A 15,570-nucleotide genomic window follows, 5' to 3' on the forward strand; every position below is an offset into this window, starting at 1 on the left:
CTGCCCGGATCTTACAAGTGGAAGTTCCCCTTTTTCTCTTGCTTTAATTAGGAAGTAAACCTTGGGTTTTCTTAGAACCTAGATCCCCCTTCGCTTTTCTTGGCTTCTTAGCTTTCTAAAAGGAAGTTTTGAGCGAGAGCTCGGGCCCAGCAAACACATCCCTGAAGTTCCCGCTGCCAGCAGCTATTTTCGAGGAAGAGCAACTCCCATTTAGTCATGCTTCAAAAAAAAAAAAGAAGAAAAAGCACTCCTCTGTTTGCAAAACCCCAGTGGGCGCCTCACAGCTTCTGCGAACAGCGGGCACCGACTCGGCCGGAAGGCTGGCGGCTCGGGAACGCCCGCTACACAAACACAGGCACTGAAAGGGCCCCCCGGTCCCCCACCCAAGCTCCTCTGACCCCTCTGCACCTCGAGGGCAAGCAAGCCCTAGCACCCGACTCTTCCTTCCCCCAGGAAACGTGCAGCGACCCTCACACACCCACCCCCAAGACTATTCCGATTGCGAGCGCGGCCCGAGCCGCCTTTTCACTGGGCCGCGTGCTGACGTCACTTCCGGGGCGGGGCCCGCGCTGGGGGAAGGGACGGCCGGGTCCGCGCAGGCTCGCCGGGGCTGCAGCCGCCGAGCTGAGCGCTTGACTATATATGGTCAAAGCTGGGGGCGAGCCGCGCGCGGGGCCGCGCTTCCGGGTTCGGCGCGTCCGCAGCCGCCGCGCGCAGGGCAGGGCGCGAGCCGGCCTCGGAGCCGCGGCCTCGCACCGCCCCCTCCGCGCCCGGCACGCCCGGCGCCGCCTTTCGGCCCCTCTCCCCAGCTCGGCCCCGGCCAGGTCTGATTCGCGGCGCGCGCGGCCCCGGAGGCTCTCGGCGAGCGCGGCGCGGTAACAAGTGGGCAAGGATGCCGTACGAGATCAGTAAGTGCCGCGCCCCGGAGCCCCCGGGGTGGGCGCCCGCGCTGCCGGGCTCCCTCGGCCATCGGCGGGGCGCGGGGCGCGGGCGGCCCGGCGGGATCCCCGGACCCGGGGGAGGGGTGCGGGCGCAGGCCGGCGAGCGCCCCGCCGCCCTGGAGGCGCCCGGCGACGATCCCGCCCGGGGGACCCCCCGAAGTTGGCGGTGCGGGTCGTACCCGGTGGTGCCTCCGCGTCCCCGAAGGGCCCGGCTGGTAGCGCAGACCAGGAAGTTGCGCCGTCCCCTGCGCTCCTTCTAAGTGGCGGCCACCCCTCCCGGTGGAGGCAACAGGTGACCGGCTGAGACCGGTCCAGGGCCCCTCTCCCACCCGCCGCTTCCCTCCCCTCTGTCCTCAGCTCGCCGGGGGCCGGGCGAGGGCTGCCCCTAATGTGCCCTGCGGCGTTTGTGTCTCCGCAGAGAAGGTGTTCGCCAGCCTCCCCCAGGTGGAGAGAGGCGTCTCCAAAATCATCGGCGGCGACCCCAAGGGCAACAATTTTCTTTACACCAATGGAAAGTGCGTCATCTTAAGGAACATCGACGTGAGTACCCCCTTCCCCCCACCAGGCGCGGGTTCCGCCAGGCGTGCAGCCCTTAGGTTTACTCTCCTTCCCCTTTCTCCCCCTCATCTCCCGCCCAGTGGCCTGGGGAGGGTGAGGACGCCACGCCCCCTCAGCCTGGGGACCACACCTGGCAAGCCCTGGAAGAAGGTTTGGAGTTCATCCAGGTCCAATTCTCTTTCTTGATGGGGAAACTGAGGCTCACATTAGTTCAGTCCATAAGAATAAGGGCACTGGATTTGAGGAATCAGACAGACCCCGGTCAGCTGCTGCTTGACCTTGGGGTGGTTGATGACGGGCCTCTCTGAGCCCCAGTTTCCTTGTCTGTAAAATGGAGATGGTGAGATGAGGCTCCCCCCACTTCCCCTGGCTGCCTGAGCTCACTGAAGGAGATGATGCGTCCTTCCAGCCCAGCATGCCTGGCACACGCCCAGCGCTTGGTAAATGGCACTTACGTTTAATCGTTATTAACGCCCAGGGTCTCCCAGTGTGACAGAGCCTGGACTCACACCCAAGCCTCAGCACTCCAGCCTGATATCCTCCCTAAACATCTGAGCCCCAGTGCAAAAATTAGTTTATTCCCATGAGTCATTCGCATAAGCATCCTGTACCGAGGCTGAGAATGCTTCTAGAGCCAGTTCCTTGGGAAATCCTCTCAAATTTCTAGTACTCCTCTGTAATTATTGAAATGACCCAGTCTTTTACTTGTCAGTCTCCCCACTGCTGGGCTTGCACACTGAAATCTTTCTTCTCCCTTCTTCAGCCTGAGTGATGGAATGGGGGGTGGGATGGAGATACAGCACAGCCTTTGGAGGGGGGCGCTCCTGAGCTGTGCTTGGGGTGGACCTTGCTGACCGTATGTAGGTGGGTGATTTTGATCAGTGATGCTCTCGGGGGGCATCAACTTGCATTCACGTCTGTTGTGAGTGGTTACACTGGGTGGGTTAGGATTACCACTGATCGGACACACTTCCCCTCAGGAACCTTGCAGCTGGCTGAGGGAATGAAAGGGCTCTGTCGCCCTCTGTTTCCCCGTGTGTAAAAGGATAGGCCTCTGCGTGGTCTGAGGTGCTGCGGGCTCTGCCCCCATCTCTGCTTAAGCCAGCCAGTTGCTCTTGTTCCTCTGCTGGAAGACGGAGCTTCCTTTGGCAGTTTCTGCTCTGCCCAGGATTGCTGGGCGCCTCGAATGAGGGGACGGGTGGGTGTGAATGTGCTTTGAAGGTGCTAACAGCTACTCTGCTAGTCACACGGATTCCTAGAAAGCGGATCTGGCCTCGCTCAGAACTGGGGGAAGCATCGCCAAGGACTTAGGTTATAGTGATTCGAGGTCTCCTGTGTGAGGTCCTGAGATTTTGAGAAACTAAGAGTTGAGATGGCCTTGAGTAGAGACTCACTTGGTAGTTTGGCAAATAAAATGCACTAAGGCATTCTCAGGGCTGCCAGGGCAGTGGGATACGTGGGTTTGACCTTAATAAGGCTTGCATGTCACGGCAGTGTACATTCACTCCAGATGGGAGACCTCACGTGAAGTACCTGCCCTGTGGCTGGGACCATGAAATGTTCTTACACCACAGCAACTCCTTCAGCCCCCACAGTGGGCCCATTGCTCTGCAGAGTCGCAGGCTCAGCGAGGTGCAGGAGCCAGTAACTGGAGCTGCTTCCAATGGAAAAGCTGTTTGCAGCCACAGACAAGCTTTGCCTTTGCAGGAAGCATTCCCTGACTTTGAAACCCATTCTGCTCGTTCCTTCTAAGGTCTTTATTTTTACCAGTACCCCAGAGTTTTCCATTCTTTTTTGAGGGTGCATCTGTTTTCCCTTCCCGTCTATTTTTAAGTTTGTGCGGGGCCAGGACAGCATTGGGTGCTGCTAATGTATCCTTCCTGTTAGTTTGATTGGTGGACACTTGAGACTCAAGTAAAGGTGGGTGCCATCCTCATTAGGGCAGAATACTGGAAAAGTGAGACATGCATCCTCACGAACATTCAGGGTTTAGAAGGAAGACGATCTGGTTAGGATGCAGGCTTGGAGAGTAGAGAAGAGGCAGGAAAGGGAGGCTGGGATCATATGGTGGAATGTCCAGCAGATGTCTGATTGGCATCCCATACTTCACATGCCCAGACCAAATTTGGGATCCCCCTCTGTCTTTCCCCTGTTCCACCATTCCTCCAGCTGTTCAAACCCCAAACCTTGGACTTCTGCTTAACTCTCCCCTTCCGTGCTGTATTTCATTCTTCAGCAAATCCTGTTGATACTACATTTAAAGTATCTTCAGAATCAGACAGATTTTCACCATTTCCTCTGTTTCTGTCCTCATCCAAGTCACCATCCTCTCCCTCTTGGATTGCAAGAAAACCTTGAACTGGTCTCTCTGCTTCCCCCCTGGCTCTCTTCCAGGCTGCTCTCAACACTGCGGCTGGACTGGTTATGTTAAAATCTGAGATCGCGTTACTCCTTTGCTCGCTCCCCCTCACCGTGGCTGATGGGGCCTCGCCGACTGGCTAGCCTTGCACTTTGGCTCTGGCCTCGCAGCCCCCTTCCCTCACTCAGCTCCGGGCACACTTCCTCCAGTGCTTTCTCTGCAACATGCCGCATATCTGTCTCAGGATGTGGGAGTTGCAGTGGCCTTTGCCTGAATTTTCTTCCCTCAGATAGTTGCACAGCTTGCTCCCCACCTTCCTTGGTGTTTTTGTTTAGGTGTCACCATATCAGAAGGGCGTCCGGTAAACCGCACTCGCATCCTGGCCTTTACCCCTCAGTGCTAACAATACGGAGCGAGCCAGCGGGCCACTGCAGCCTGCGAGTGCATGTGCGCCTCTGCCTGTCCTCCTGAATGAGACTAACTCTGTGACAGCAGGGCTTTGTTCTCCCAGTTCATGTCCTCGTCTAGAGGGGGTGCCCTGTAACAGGTGCTCAGTGAGTTATTTGTTGATCAGAAGGTCTTGAGGGCCTAGCTGTGTCATGGAGATCGTAGGCAGCCACTGAAGGTTTTACTGCATGGAAGTAGGAAAGGCTCGGCCTGCTTCAGGTTGCTGGACCTGTATCGTGTGGCGTTCACCTTTCGGACCAAGTGGGTCTCAGTCCCTCTGCTGACCTTCCACTTGGAGCCACAGCTGTCATTCATTTTGTTGGCTTACAGGTTGTTTTGTGAACCCAGCATGCTGGCGCTTCTTAAGCTTATAGAAAAGAGAATTTCTGATCTATTTTCTTTCAACACTTGTGAATGCCACACCTTGAGAGGAAATGCTCCTCTGCAGAGTGAAAAGCATGTGGTGATGTGGCCATCCAGAAACAAGTATTCCAGAAGGAGAGAACCTGATATACTATTACCTGATATGCTCTTACCTGGAGGCCCGCATCACCCCTGCCCACCACGTAACCACTGGGAAGGGTTACTCCCTGTGGCTGTGAAGGAGCCTCTTTGTGATTCTAAACCGCCCAGGATGACTTCCCTGGAAAACAGCTTTGGCAGCGAGCTTCCCAGCAGAGGCCCCTTACAAGCTGCCAGCAGCAGCCAGCAGCTTTGCTACAAGGGCAGGTTTGGGGCTGGCTTTGTAAACTATCCAATCCCTAGATTCCAGAACTAACATATATATATTTGAAAAAATTATGTATGTAAAATTAAATTCCATGCAGGGAGATGTTCGTAGCAGTTTGACGTTGCTGTGCTTCCATGCGCAGTACCGGTGGCCTCATCTCCTTGAGCAGGGTATAGGCCCAGTTGGAGGATGTTGAACTTGAGTGCTGAATTTCACGTGGAGTGATCTGCCAGTCATTTGCAGAAGGACCACCTGTGTCTCCCCTCCGGGTGGGGGGAGGGTGCATATGCGAAGGGACAGATGGCCTGAGAAGGACGGACTTCGTCCCTTCTGTCCAATTGCACATGCCTACAATTCCCTGCTGTGTGTCCAGGATAGCCACCGGCCCTGTAGGGAACACAGATACAGAGGCCCTGCCTGCACGGAGCTCGCTGTCTTGGTGGGAGTGAAACGAGCTGCAGGCGACAGAAGGCAGTGGCGTGTTTGATTACCACCTGGGCAGAAAAGGAGCAGGCAGGCAGGCAGCACGCGTGGGGGCCAGAGCGGGGCGAGAATCTGGGGTCCTCTCTGACCTTTAAGAAGTGAGGAGACTGGGGCTCAGCAAAGGTCACAGCTGCGTGGTACCCAAGTCAGTGGTCTGTGGGGGTACTTCCTTGGCTCTCAGGCCAGCAATCCTCGGGTGCTTTGGCTGTGACATCGTGGTGTCCCACCCATTGCCAGTCACAGCAGGGGCTCCCTGAGTGTTAGCTGGCCCAGGGTAGGCATTTCCATTTCTCTCCCCACTGCTCTTTTTCCCCTCCACCTCCTGTACTTTGAGCTCCAGTCCATCCTGTTACAAATACTTATCAAGCCCCTGCTTTGTGAGGAAGCCCATGCCAGGCCCTGGAGACACCCAGCCAAGGGCCTGTCCTGGCGCTCCCAGTCCAGCGGGGCAGTCTGACATTGGGGGACGGAACTGACCTGAGGAAGAGGAGGTCCCGTGGGGCACTCACCACAGGAGGGTCTGAGCAGCTGCGGCCTGAGGAAGGGCCCTGCAGGATCATTGGTGCCAGTCAGGTGGAGCGGGGCGGCAAGAAGGTCCTGCAGAGGTGGTGAGTTTCGGGGTGATGGTCATGGCTAGAGCACTGGGCTTGAGGGGAAGGGATGGAACAGGCAGGAGAGGAGTGTGGGGCTCGGGGTGGGTGGTCAGGCAGCCCTGTGACAGAGCTGGTCCTGTTCCGGTGGCCATCAGAACCTTTGCAGGGTTAGGCAGCTGAGTAAAATGAGCAACTCTGCAGTCGAGAGATTGTTCTGTGTCTGGGATGGGAGGCAGGGACACCAATTAGGGAGCTGCTCCAAGATGAATGCATCGCTCAGCAAGTGCTAATCAGCTGGGACAACCCATCCTTGGTTCTTGATGTTTCCCACACACATTCACTAAGCCCCCGTCCTGCTGAGCCTTGCCCATGGCTGCTGTGCCCAAGATTTAAGTCAGTGGTTCTCAGCAACAGGCAGTTTTGCTCCCATCCTACCCCCCTGTGGGATATTTGGCAATGTCTGAAGGCATTTTTTGTGCTCCTGGTATCTAGTGGGTAGAGGGCAGGGATGTTGCCAAACTTCCCACAATGCACAGGACTGTCCTACAACAAAGAATTATCTGGCCCAAAATGTCAGTAGCACCAGAGAACCCTGGAAGATAATGTTGTAACACACCAGGTTAAGAGGAGAATGTCATGAGTGATTTTGGAACAAGAGGGAAGAACCGTCTGTACCACAGAGCAGCAGGGAAGGCTTTTGGAGGAGGGGCACATTTGTGTTGGGTTTTGGAAGATGAGTAAGAGTTCTTCACAAAGAGGATTAAGACAGCAACGTAGCAGAGATGTGGAGAATCTAGACAGGGAAGCAGATGTGCGCAGAGGTTGGAAGAAGTTTGACTTGTGTCCTTTGAGCGCCGTTGTGGACTCTGCGGGTGGTTTTGGTACATTTCGTAGCCTGTTGATGGAGGTGTGGAGAGGGATGTCAAAGGCTTTTTTTAGGTAAAAGAAACGGTTACAGTGTCGTGCTGAGGCCAGCGGAGAGGTGGCCCTGTTTGTGGTTGGCTTATAGAAGTTGACCCTGCTTCGGAATGGTCGGAGATGCTCACCCAGATCCTGCCCAGTCCCAGCCCTTGTAACATGGTCCCCCGCACCCTGCAGGCCCTTATTACAGATGGTGTGGAGACCCTGGAGTGGACAGGGCCCTTTTTACTTCTCTTCCAAAGTCTCAGTGGTGGAGTCTCCCAGCTTTGGTGGTGACACACCCTTTAGAAAGACCTGGATCCTAAGCTTTGGTCGGCTTGCTTATAGTTTCTACCCACAGGACTTACCTCTGCTCTCCAGGGTCTCACTCAGAAAAGGGCCATTCATCTACCATAGACTCTATTTGAACATCGCAACATAGGCACTCCAGTCCTGCCCCACAGGCCCGCCCCTGATCTCCGGGAGTGCTGGCTTACTCCAGTCCAGCACATATCCCTGAGCGCCACCCCTGCCATCGGAGCTCGTCTTTGTTGAGCACATTTTGTGCCAGGCACTGCCCAGGCACTTGGTGTACTTGCCTCCTTCGGCTCAGTTCCCACGTCTGTAAGAATGGGGAGAACGATGTTACGGTGTCAGTGTAACTGACTCAGTGTAACTGAGTTAATTCCCAAGCATGCCTAGAGGGTTGCCTGGGCCGTGACGGTGCACGTTCTGCCGCCTTCTTCACAACTCCCTGCTGGGTGGATGCAGTCTCTCTTTTTAGAGATGAGAATACCGAAGTGGTGCTAGGATTTGAACCCAGGCAGCCACCCTCAAAGTCTCCCCTTGTGACTTCTCAGAAGGCCGGAGGCAGGCAGAGGGAAAGGGGAAGACGGGAATGGAAGTGGCAAGTCCTGTGTCCAGTGGGGCATGGCTTGCCCAGGGTCACGTGGGGAGTCCTCACGGGCCCTGGTTCTAAGGTTGGTTTGCTTCATGGGAAAGGGCTGAGCTGGGAGGCAGGAAGGATAGTCATTCTGGGCATGGCGGGTCCCTCCCTGACTGCTCCAGCCCTGCGGCTCAGTGACCTGGCTCCACGTGGTGCTGAAACGTGTGACTGGCGGCCAGTGCCGACTTCTCTTCCCTGAGTTAAAGAACCGGGCTACCGGTGGTACCAACCGTAAGTGAGTGAATAAAACTGAGGCAGAAAGGCTCTTATCTGAGTTCAGGTCCAGCCCCACCACTTACCAGTGGTGCCATTGGGCACGTTGCTCCATGTCTCTGTGCCCAGATTTCTTCGGCTGTAAAAGTTGACCTTCCTTTAGTGAGGTTTCAAAGAGAATCAACTGGAAGGTCCACCTGGAGGCTGTCTGAGAGTGAGTCATCAGGCTCCGATGATTGTTTGCTCTTCATCAGCTCCCAGGTTCCGGCACGCCCTGGTCTTTGGGGTATTTGGAGGCTGCTGTGGTGAATCAAACACGGACCCTGCCCTCTGTGGGATCCACTTAGTGAGAAGCCAAGTGGGTATAAGAAAGGCATGTAGTACAAGGTAGAAACTGATAAGGGTGGTGGTTTGGGGGGATAGGGATGTGGTGTGGGCCTTCAGGGCTGGGAGAGCTTATTTCCAGCTTGGAGCATCAGGGAAGGCTTCTTGAAGGAGGTGGCCTTTACCTGAGTGTTAGAAGATAATTAGGAGACTTCCTTGGGATCGGGAAGGAGGGAAGGCATTCCAGGCTGAGGCAGGTAAGGGGAAGAATGTCACCATAGTGATTTGATGAAGGAGGGAGGAGGGCGTAATGGGGAGTGGACTTTGGATCGCAGCTCAGAGCTAAGTGGGTGAGAGGGAGCCTTGACAGTTGAGCAGGCGGTGCTCACGGCTCCTGCTTCGTGCCTGGTCGCCCTCTGTGTGAAGCATCCGCTCACTGCCGGATCCCCAGGGCCAGCTCAGGGTGGATGGGGAACTCTCAGAAGGCACGAAGGGACCACACCTTGTGTATCCTTGCTGCCCGTGAGGCAGTTTGGAGGGGCCGAGCCTCGGGTGCAGACCTGCTGGGCTGGGGGCACAGAGGGTTGTGGAGCTGGCCTGCTCTGCAGTGATTTGAGTGTGGCCTCAGCCGCCAGTGAACAGAGGGCCCTGCAGGTCGTGGGGACCGCGCAGGTCCGTTCCAGTGGCTGCTTTCAGGAACGAGGAGCGTTTAGAAAGCCAGTGCTCTGAAACGTGGTCCTCGAAGGTCCCTCTCACTCTGCCTGGCTGGAGTTTGGAGGATGCCCAGGGTTGTCTGAGGCTCCAGGGGACCGTGCGCAGCCGCAGCGGAGTGCTGTGCCACACAGCTCCAGGGAGGCCCTCCCCGCCGCCTCCCGACATGTCCCTCGGGTCCACCGTGGGCCAGGTGCTGAGGTAAGAGCTGCCACGCCCTGCCGCCTGGGCCATCCCTCAACCTGACCTGTAAATGGGTGGTGACCTCTGACCCCTGCCTCAGCCGCTGGGCCCAGAGGACAGAAGGAACGTGAAAGAGCTTTGGGGAGCACAGGGTGGCTCAGTCGGACACTGCCCGGGACATGTTGGAGTGTGTCTGAGTGGCTCTTCCTGCTGTGTCGGGGCGAATCCCACAGGGTCAGCGCCCCGGGTTGGGAGGAAGGGGGTCAGAGGCCCTTTGGTGTACTGGGCCTGGGGTGGGGCCTGAGCCCTGGCCTGCCTGCGACTTGTCGAGCACCCCACTTTACGTGCCTTCTGTGAGGCTCCCTGATGCCCCAGGTGTGGGGAGCATTCGGGCTTGTCCCGGGGCTCCTGGCCCTGCGCTCTGCCCTTCCCTCCCTGTCACCTGTCACAGTCAGGCCCTGTGCAGGGTGCTGACTCAGCAGGGACCCGGGGGCAGGGGCCTCCTGTTCCAGCCTCGTGGGCCTGGGGAGGGAAGGGGCCCTGGGGGGTCTGGGAAGAGCGGAGGCTGCAGGTCAGGCCCTGTAGCTCCTGAGGGAAGGATTTCAAGCAGGGGTGTGAGGGGATCAGTGTTGGGGCCTCAAGACTGGCAGATTGATAGAAGGTAGAGAGCACTTAAAAAGGTGTCACCATGATCCCAGGAAGGACTGGGTGGATCTGTGGCCCTGGGGGGAAAGAGGAGGTGAGTTTGGGAGCTCTTGAAGACTGGGCAGGCCTGGGACGGGCATGAGGGCGAGATGACAGGAGGTTTTAGCGGGCTCTGCCCACGTCCGCTAGGCACCTGTGAGGCCTCCAGTGTCAGCGCTTCCTCCTGGCTCCTGCCTGAAGTCTCCTGTCCTTGGGGGGAGAGCTGATGGGGCCTGCGGCAGTGCAGGAAGGAAGGCCCGGAGGAGGGGCGCCCCCCACTTCCACACTCAGTTCTGAATGGTCGCCCGAGGCCCTCCAAGAGTGATGCTCCTTGGTGCTCCCGGAGCTGGCTTTCTTCCCTTCTGTGTCTCATTTTCCCCCTCCCCGAGCCCTTCCCCAGATAAACTACTCACCTCAAATCCTGTTCTCCTTCCCCAAGACAGGAAGAGAAAGGGGAAAAGCCGGGGGGATGTCGGGTCCAAGTCCTGGTGCCGTCTGGACCCAGCTGATGTTGAATGAGCCTGACCTACAGTGGGACACGTTGGGGACAGGGGAGGTGTCATTTCCAGCTCTGGCAGCTGGCCTTCCTGTGTGCGGAGCAGTGTGGCCCAGGTGTAGTCGTTGTGTCCACCCCGGAGAATCTCATCTGCTCGCTGGCCCCGTTGTGTACTGTATTTAGAATATGGACGAGAGTGACGTCTCATCCAGCCCAGGATTCTGGTGCTGAGCCTGCTGGGGATGACCCTGGGGGTTTCACACACCCTGACCATTTAGGGGAAGGATGTTTTGGGAGCAGAACTTCCTCCCAGGCTGCTGCCTACTCATCTTCCGTCCCTTCCCCAGGGCCCCTTGGAGCCCACCCTTTTAAAGGTAGTGCCAGGCTGTGTGTGCCAGTGTGGGTGGTTCATTGCCTGTGGGATGGCTTTCTCATCTGTAACATGGCCTCATAGTGTCCACTGTATAGGGTGTAAGACCCCCTCAGTCGGCCTTGAAACAGACACAGTGGCAGCCTGTCCACAGACAGCTTTTGCTGGCTGCTTTGTGCGGGAACTGTCCGTGTAGCATGTGGAAGGCTAGTGTGGGCAGGGACGGGTTGCATTAGGCCAGCATTTGACAGATCCCAGGCATTGTGCTTGTATTGAGGCGCAATTTAGATACAATCAAAGTTGTCTGTTTTAAGTGTACAATTTTAGTTTTGACAGATGGATGCAGTCCCATTCCACCACTACAGTCGTGATGTAGAACCTTCTAGTCCTTCCAGAATGTCCTTCAGTCAGTTGGCTCCCTCGACCCACACCCCCCGCCCGCCCCAGTTGCTCTGCTTTGTCACTTTCTTGCCTTTTCTAGAATTTCATAAAAAGGAATCATGCGGTCCAGTGTTGTCTTTTGTGTCTGGCTTTTCCAAGTAGCGTAATGCTTCTGAGGTTCAGCGTGTCGTTGAGCGTGGTGTGGTTTGTTCCTCTTTCTTGCTGACTCGTATTCCACTGGACGAATACAGCGCAGCTTGTTTCTCCAGGCACCGGTTGGCAGACATTGCATGGTTCCATTTTGGGCTGTTATGAATAAAGGCATCTCTGAACCTTTGCGCTGTGTCTTTGTGGACAGGTGGGTTTAGTGTGGTAACTATGTTTAACTTTATAAATAACCAGCCAGACTGTTTTCTGGCTGTATCATTTTGCGTTCCCACCAGCAATATGTGAACATTCCAGTGCCCCCTCCATCCTTGCCAACATTTGGTGACATCAGTCTTTTATTCTAATATAGAATTAGGTAGTTTAGCGATATCTCATTGTAGTTCTGATTTGTATTTCCCAAAAGGCTATGATATTGAGCACCTTCTCATGTGCTCATTTGCTGTTCGTAGTATCTTCCTCGGATACCTATATCTTTCTAATTTCATTAGCAAATGTTTACTCCAAGGTGGGCTAATTTATGAACCACATATCTTAAGTGCCTGCTACATTCACATAATGCTAAATGTTAAGTCCTAGAGGTGAAAGAGAAAGACTATGTAAACTTGGGTTTTTTCCCCCTAAAAACATTTATCGAGTACCTGTTATTTGCTAACTGCTGTGCTGGCAAAAGCGATGAAGGCGCATGAAACAAGTCAGAGAAGAGCTGGAAGAGAGGGCAAGAGGCAAGGGACTGTGTGTCCTAACTGCACAGGAGAGAGAACTGACCACTGCAGGAGGCTCGCGCAGACGGCTCCCTTGGGCCTGCTGCAGAAGTAGGCATTAGCAGGCAGGGAGAGGTGTTGCTGGCCGAGGGAACAGCGTTTACAGAGACATGGGGCTGACAAGAAGGGCAGAAGGGTAGTTGAGGGGGCTAGGATTTAAGGTGTACTTCTCCCGTCTCAGTCTGCTGGAGGAGGGGGGTATCCTGTGGCTGGAAGGCAGAGAAGAGAACAGGCCTCTGATCCTGTTGGGGGGGGTGTGAGGAGATGAGGGAGCAGAGAGCACCGGGCGGCAGAACAGGTGGGGGCGCAGTTAGAGGTCAGGTTAAGTGGGCCTCCGGCAGCTGCTCCTGGAAAGCTGCATGGCCTCCTTGGGACCTGACGTGTCCTCAGTCCCGCATGTGGGAAGCTGCCTCTTTTCAGAGAGCACTTGGGTCACGGGAAGCTGACAGTGGGTATTGGGATTGGACGGCTGAGTCTTCATTCCCTCCTGAAAGCAAGCTTGGCTGTGGGGACAAACGGAGCATCCCAGGGTGTGTCTCAGTTTTGCTGAGGCCCATTGGTCGCGTGTGTTTGGGGAGGGACGGGGTGCTGTGATGTACTTTCAGTAAATTGTGTGTTAAAACCTTATTGGAGTAGTGAAGATGCTTCTGGCCCCAAGTGCTGGCCCCTTACTTGCCACAGTGTCCAGCCAGCCTTTGATCTGTGCTACGAAAGGTGTGGGGAATCCACGTCTCCTGAAGGAAGTCTGCTGACGAGAGGCTCGCAGCCACTCTGTTCTTGTGCCTCAGAGACGAAGGCCCTGTTTTGGGTTGTACACTGCTTGGCAACCTGGGGTAGGCTTGGTTCGGCAGGGAGGCAGCTCTGAGAGTCAGGAACTGTGACTTGAAGAAGTGGCAGCTTCCCACAAAGAGGAGAAAGCGTCATAGGTTTTTTTTTTTTAATGAAAACTTTTATTTCATGTATATATTTCACAAATACATATTCGTACTACGGCAAATACAGAAAAGCAGACTGAAGAAAATCGCCTCAAATTCTGTAATTGTAGACTAGAGAGAAAGGGTTACCGTTACCTGGAGTTCTGGAATTCTGTCACCCAGAGATAGGAAGGTGGGCAGTGGTGTGTAGGCAGGTAGCATACTTCCGGGTTTTCTTTATGAAGCTTTTAATGTAAGTTTGTGTGTGTGTGTGTCATCCCCCTCCCCCGAAACCCCCAAACGCATTATTTGGGAGAGCGGAAAGCAGTTTGGCTGCTCCTACGTTCCTTGTGCTCACTTGGGGTCTCCCGCCCACAGAACCCAGCCATTGCTGACATCTACACGGAGCATGCCCATCAAGTGGTGGTGGCCAAGTACGCGCCCAGCGGATTCTACATCGCCTCCGGAGGTACGTGTACCAGTGCATGGCTCCTGGACGCAGGTGGTGTGGCCGAGGTGCTGCTGTCCCACCCCCTACCCAGTCCTGGGGCTAAGCTGGCCTCCTGGCTTGGGAGGAGGAGGGAAGAGGGTAAAGCGGGGTGGAGGGGACCAGGGGGCGGGTGGAAGCAGTGTAATGAGTTTCAGCTGGAGCTGACAGGGAAGGTATAAGCCCCTGAAAAGCCCCATTCCAGAACTTGGTAGTTTGCAGTGTTCCAGCTGGTTCCAACTCAGAGGTCAGCAGAAATGCTCTTGTGAGGTTGGCCAGAGGCCTTTGCAGGTGCTGTATCGTGGTATATTGGAGCTCAGTGTGTGTGTGTGTGCGCGTGCGCGTTTCTGAATCGTAGCTTTGTCTCGTGTCACCTTTATTCGCTGCTCCTTTCCCGCTGCCCCGCACAATGCCAGCCTCGAGGCAAGCGCTCCATTTGCTCCATTTCATTTGTGGTCAGGCCTTTGCTCTCTCCAGCCGGGCTTTTGTATGGCTCCGTGGGAGGCTGGGTGAGAGGAGGGGCGCAGAGAGCTTTAGGGTATGGGATGCTTTATTCACTTAACCCTGGAGGTAGACCTTTTACACACATTTACAGGCAAGAAAGGCACACAAGTTAAGAGTGGCTTACCTTGTGTCTCCCATTCATTCGTTCATTCATTCATTCATATGTTCAACAAATATTTCTTGTGCCGAGACTGGTCCAGGCTCCAGGGAGAGCCAGGTGAATGGGCCTCCTCAGCCTCCCCTGAGAGTGACAGGAATGAACAAATTGCTGAAAGAATAAGCAGCCAATAGGGGAGGCCAGGATTGGTGCACACCGGTGAGCGTGCTGTCCACACTCCTTGCTCTCTGTGTGGCAGGCCATGCAGGGCCCTGTCCTTGAAGGATTCACCCCTTCCCAGCTGCACCACCTTCCTTAAATAACTCACCTTCCTGGGCTTTCAGTTGCTCTTTAAGGGGAGGATCCAGTGTGGCAGTTCTTGTAAAATGCCTGCGATGGCTCTTGCACTAGGGGCACCTGGCAGCGGGTGACCATAGGGTCTGTCACCAAAACCAGGACATGCCAGGGCAACAGGCGACAGCTCATGCCGGCCGGCCGGGGTTGTGTGTGCAGGGCTTGGCCAGGAGTCTGGCACGTAATAGGCACTTAATGATTTTTGTGTTTGGATCTACTCTGACTCCATCTGTAAAACTTGCTCTAATATAACCCTTGATTTATTTTAGCCCTCTGAATTTTTTTTTCCAGTCCTGCTTGCCAGCAAAATGCCTCTTCATTTAAAGCCCCAAGATTTGGCCCTGGTGCCTTTTAAAATCGTGTCTTGTCAGGAGAGAAATGTGGTTGGCATGGGCCCCCGCTGCCTGCTTGGCACAGCGTCCCCCCCCCGGCACTTTGAGCCGAGGCCTGGCTGCCCTCTCCGGGTCCTCGGGTGGGCGTTCACCCCGACAGAAATCGATGCTCTTCAGACGCTAATGCAGAGTTGGTGAGGGATGCTGTCGCAGAGACCTGCAGAATTCAGTCCACACGAGTGAAGGGCATTTTTACATGCTCCTCTCGTAGAAGCGCCTGATTTGGCAGAGGAACGGAGGGAGCTTTGGGCTACACACAGGTCCAGGTATTCTTGGGCGAAGATCACATTTTACGTTTCCAGCACGCTGGGCCTTTGAATCCAGTGAAGACAATGAAACGTTTACTGCAGAGATTAGGGCCCTGGGCTAAAAATAGCGTGGGGTTTGGAGGGAGGAGGAGAGAGGCTGGGAAAGCGCCGTGCTCTCTGGCTGAACGAGTTACCTGGTACCTGGTGTGCCAGGGGACGGGGTCCCTGAGTTCCAGGTCCCCCGAGTTTAGAGGTCCCAGTACCTGGGGAAGCTCACTTCAGATGGGTTGCAGTCCGCTGCAGCAATCTTGAGATCCTTTAAGTCC

The 15,570-nt window shown here is 55.5% G+C and overlaps 1 protein-coding gene across 2 annotated transcripts in view; it reads left to right on the forward strand.

Moving 5' to 3' along the window:
* The first annotated feature begins 545 nt into the window (after positions 1-545).
* The window catches only part of WDR1 (WD repeat domain 1), a 44,013-nt gene continuing 28,988 nt past the window's right edge, over positions 546-15,570 (forward strand). Inside the window, exons 1-3 of one of the 2 annotated variants that reach the window (XM_023638348.2) lie at positions 546-908; positions 1,360-1,481; positions 13,541-13,631. In XM_023638348.2, coding sequence (XP_023494116.1) covers positions 893-908; positions 1,360-1,481; positions 13,541-13,631 — 229 coding nt within the window. In that variant the 5' untranslated portion in view covers positions 546-892. The remainder of the gene's footprint in view (positions 909-1,359; positions 1,482-13,540; positions 13,632-15,570) is intronic. The other variant, XM_070262705.1, reaches the window with a different exon arrangement.

This window comes from Equus caballus, chromosome 3 (assembly GCF_041296265.1).
Source record: "Equus caballus isolate H_3958 breed thoroughbred chromosome 3, TB-T2T, whole genome shotgun sequence".
In the NCBI taxonomy this organism is placed as follows: domain Eukaryota; kingdom Metazoa; phylum Chordata; class Mammalia; order Perissodactyla; family Equidae; genus Equus; species Equus caballus.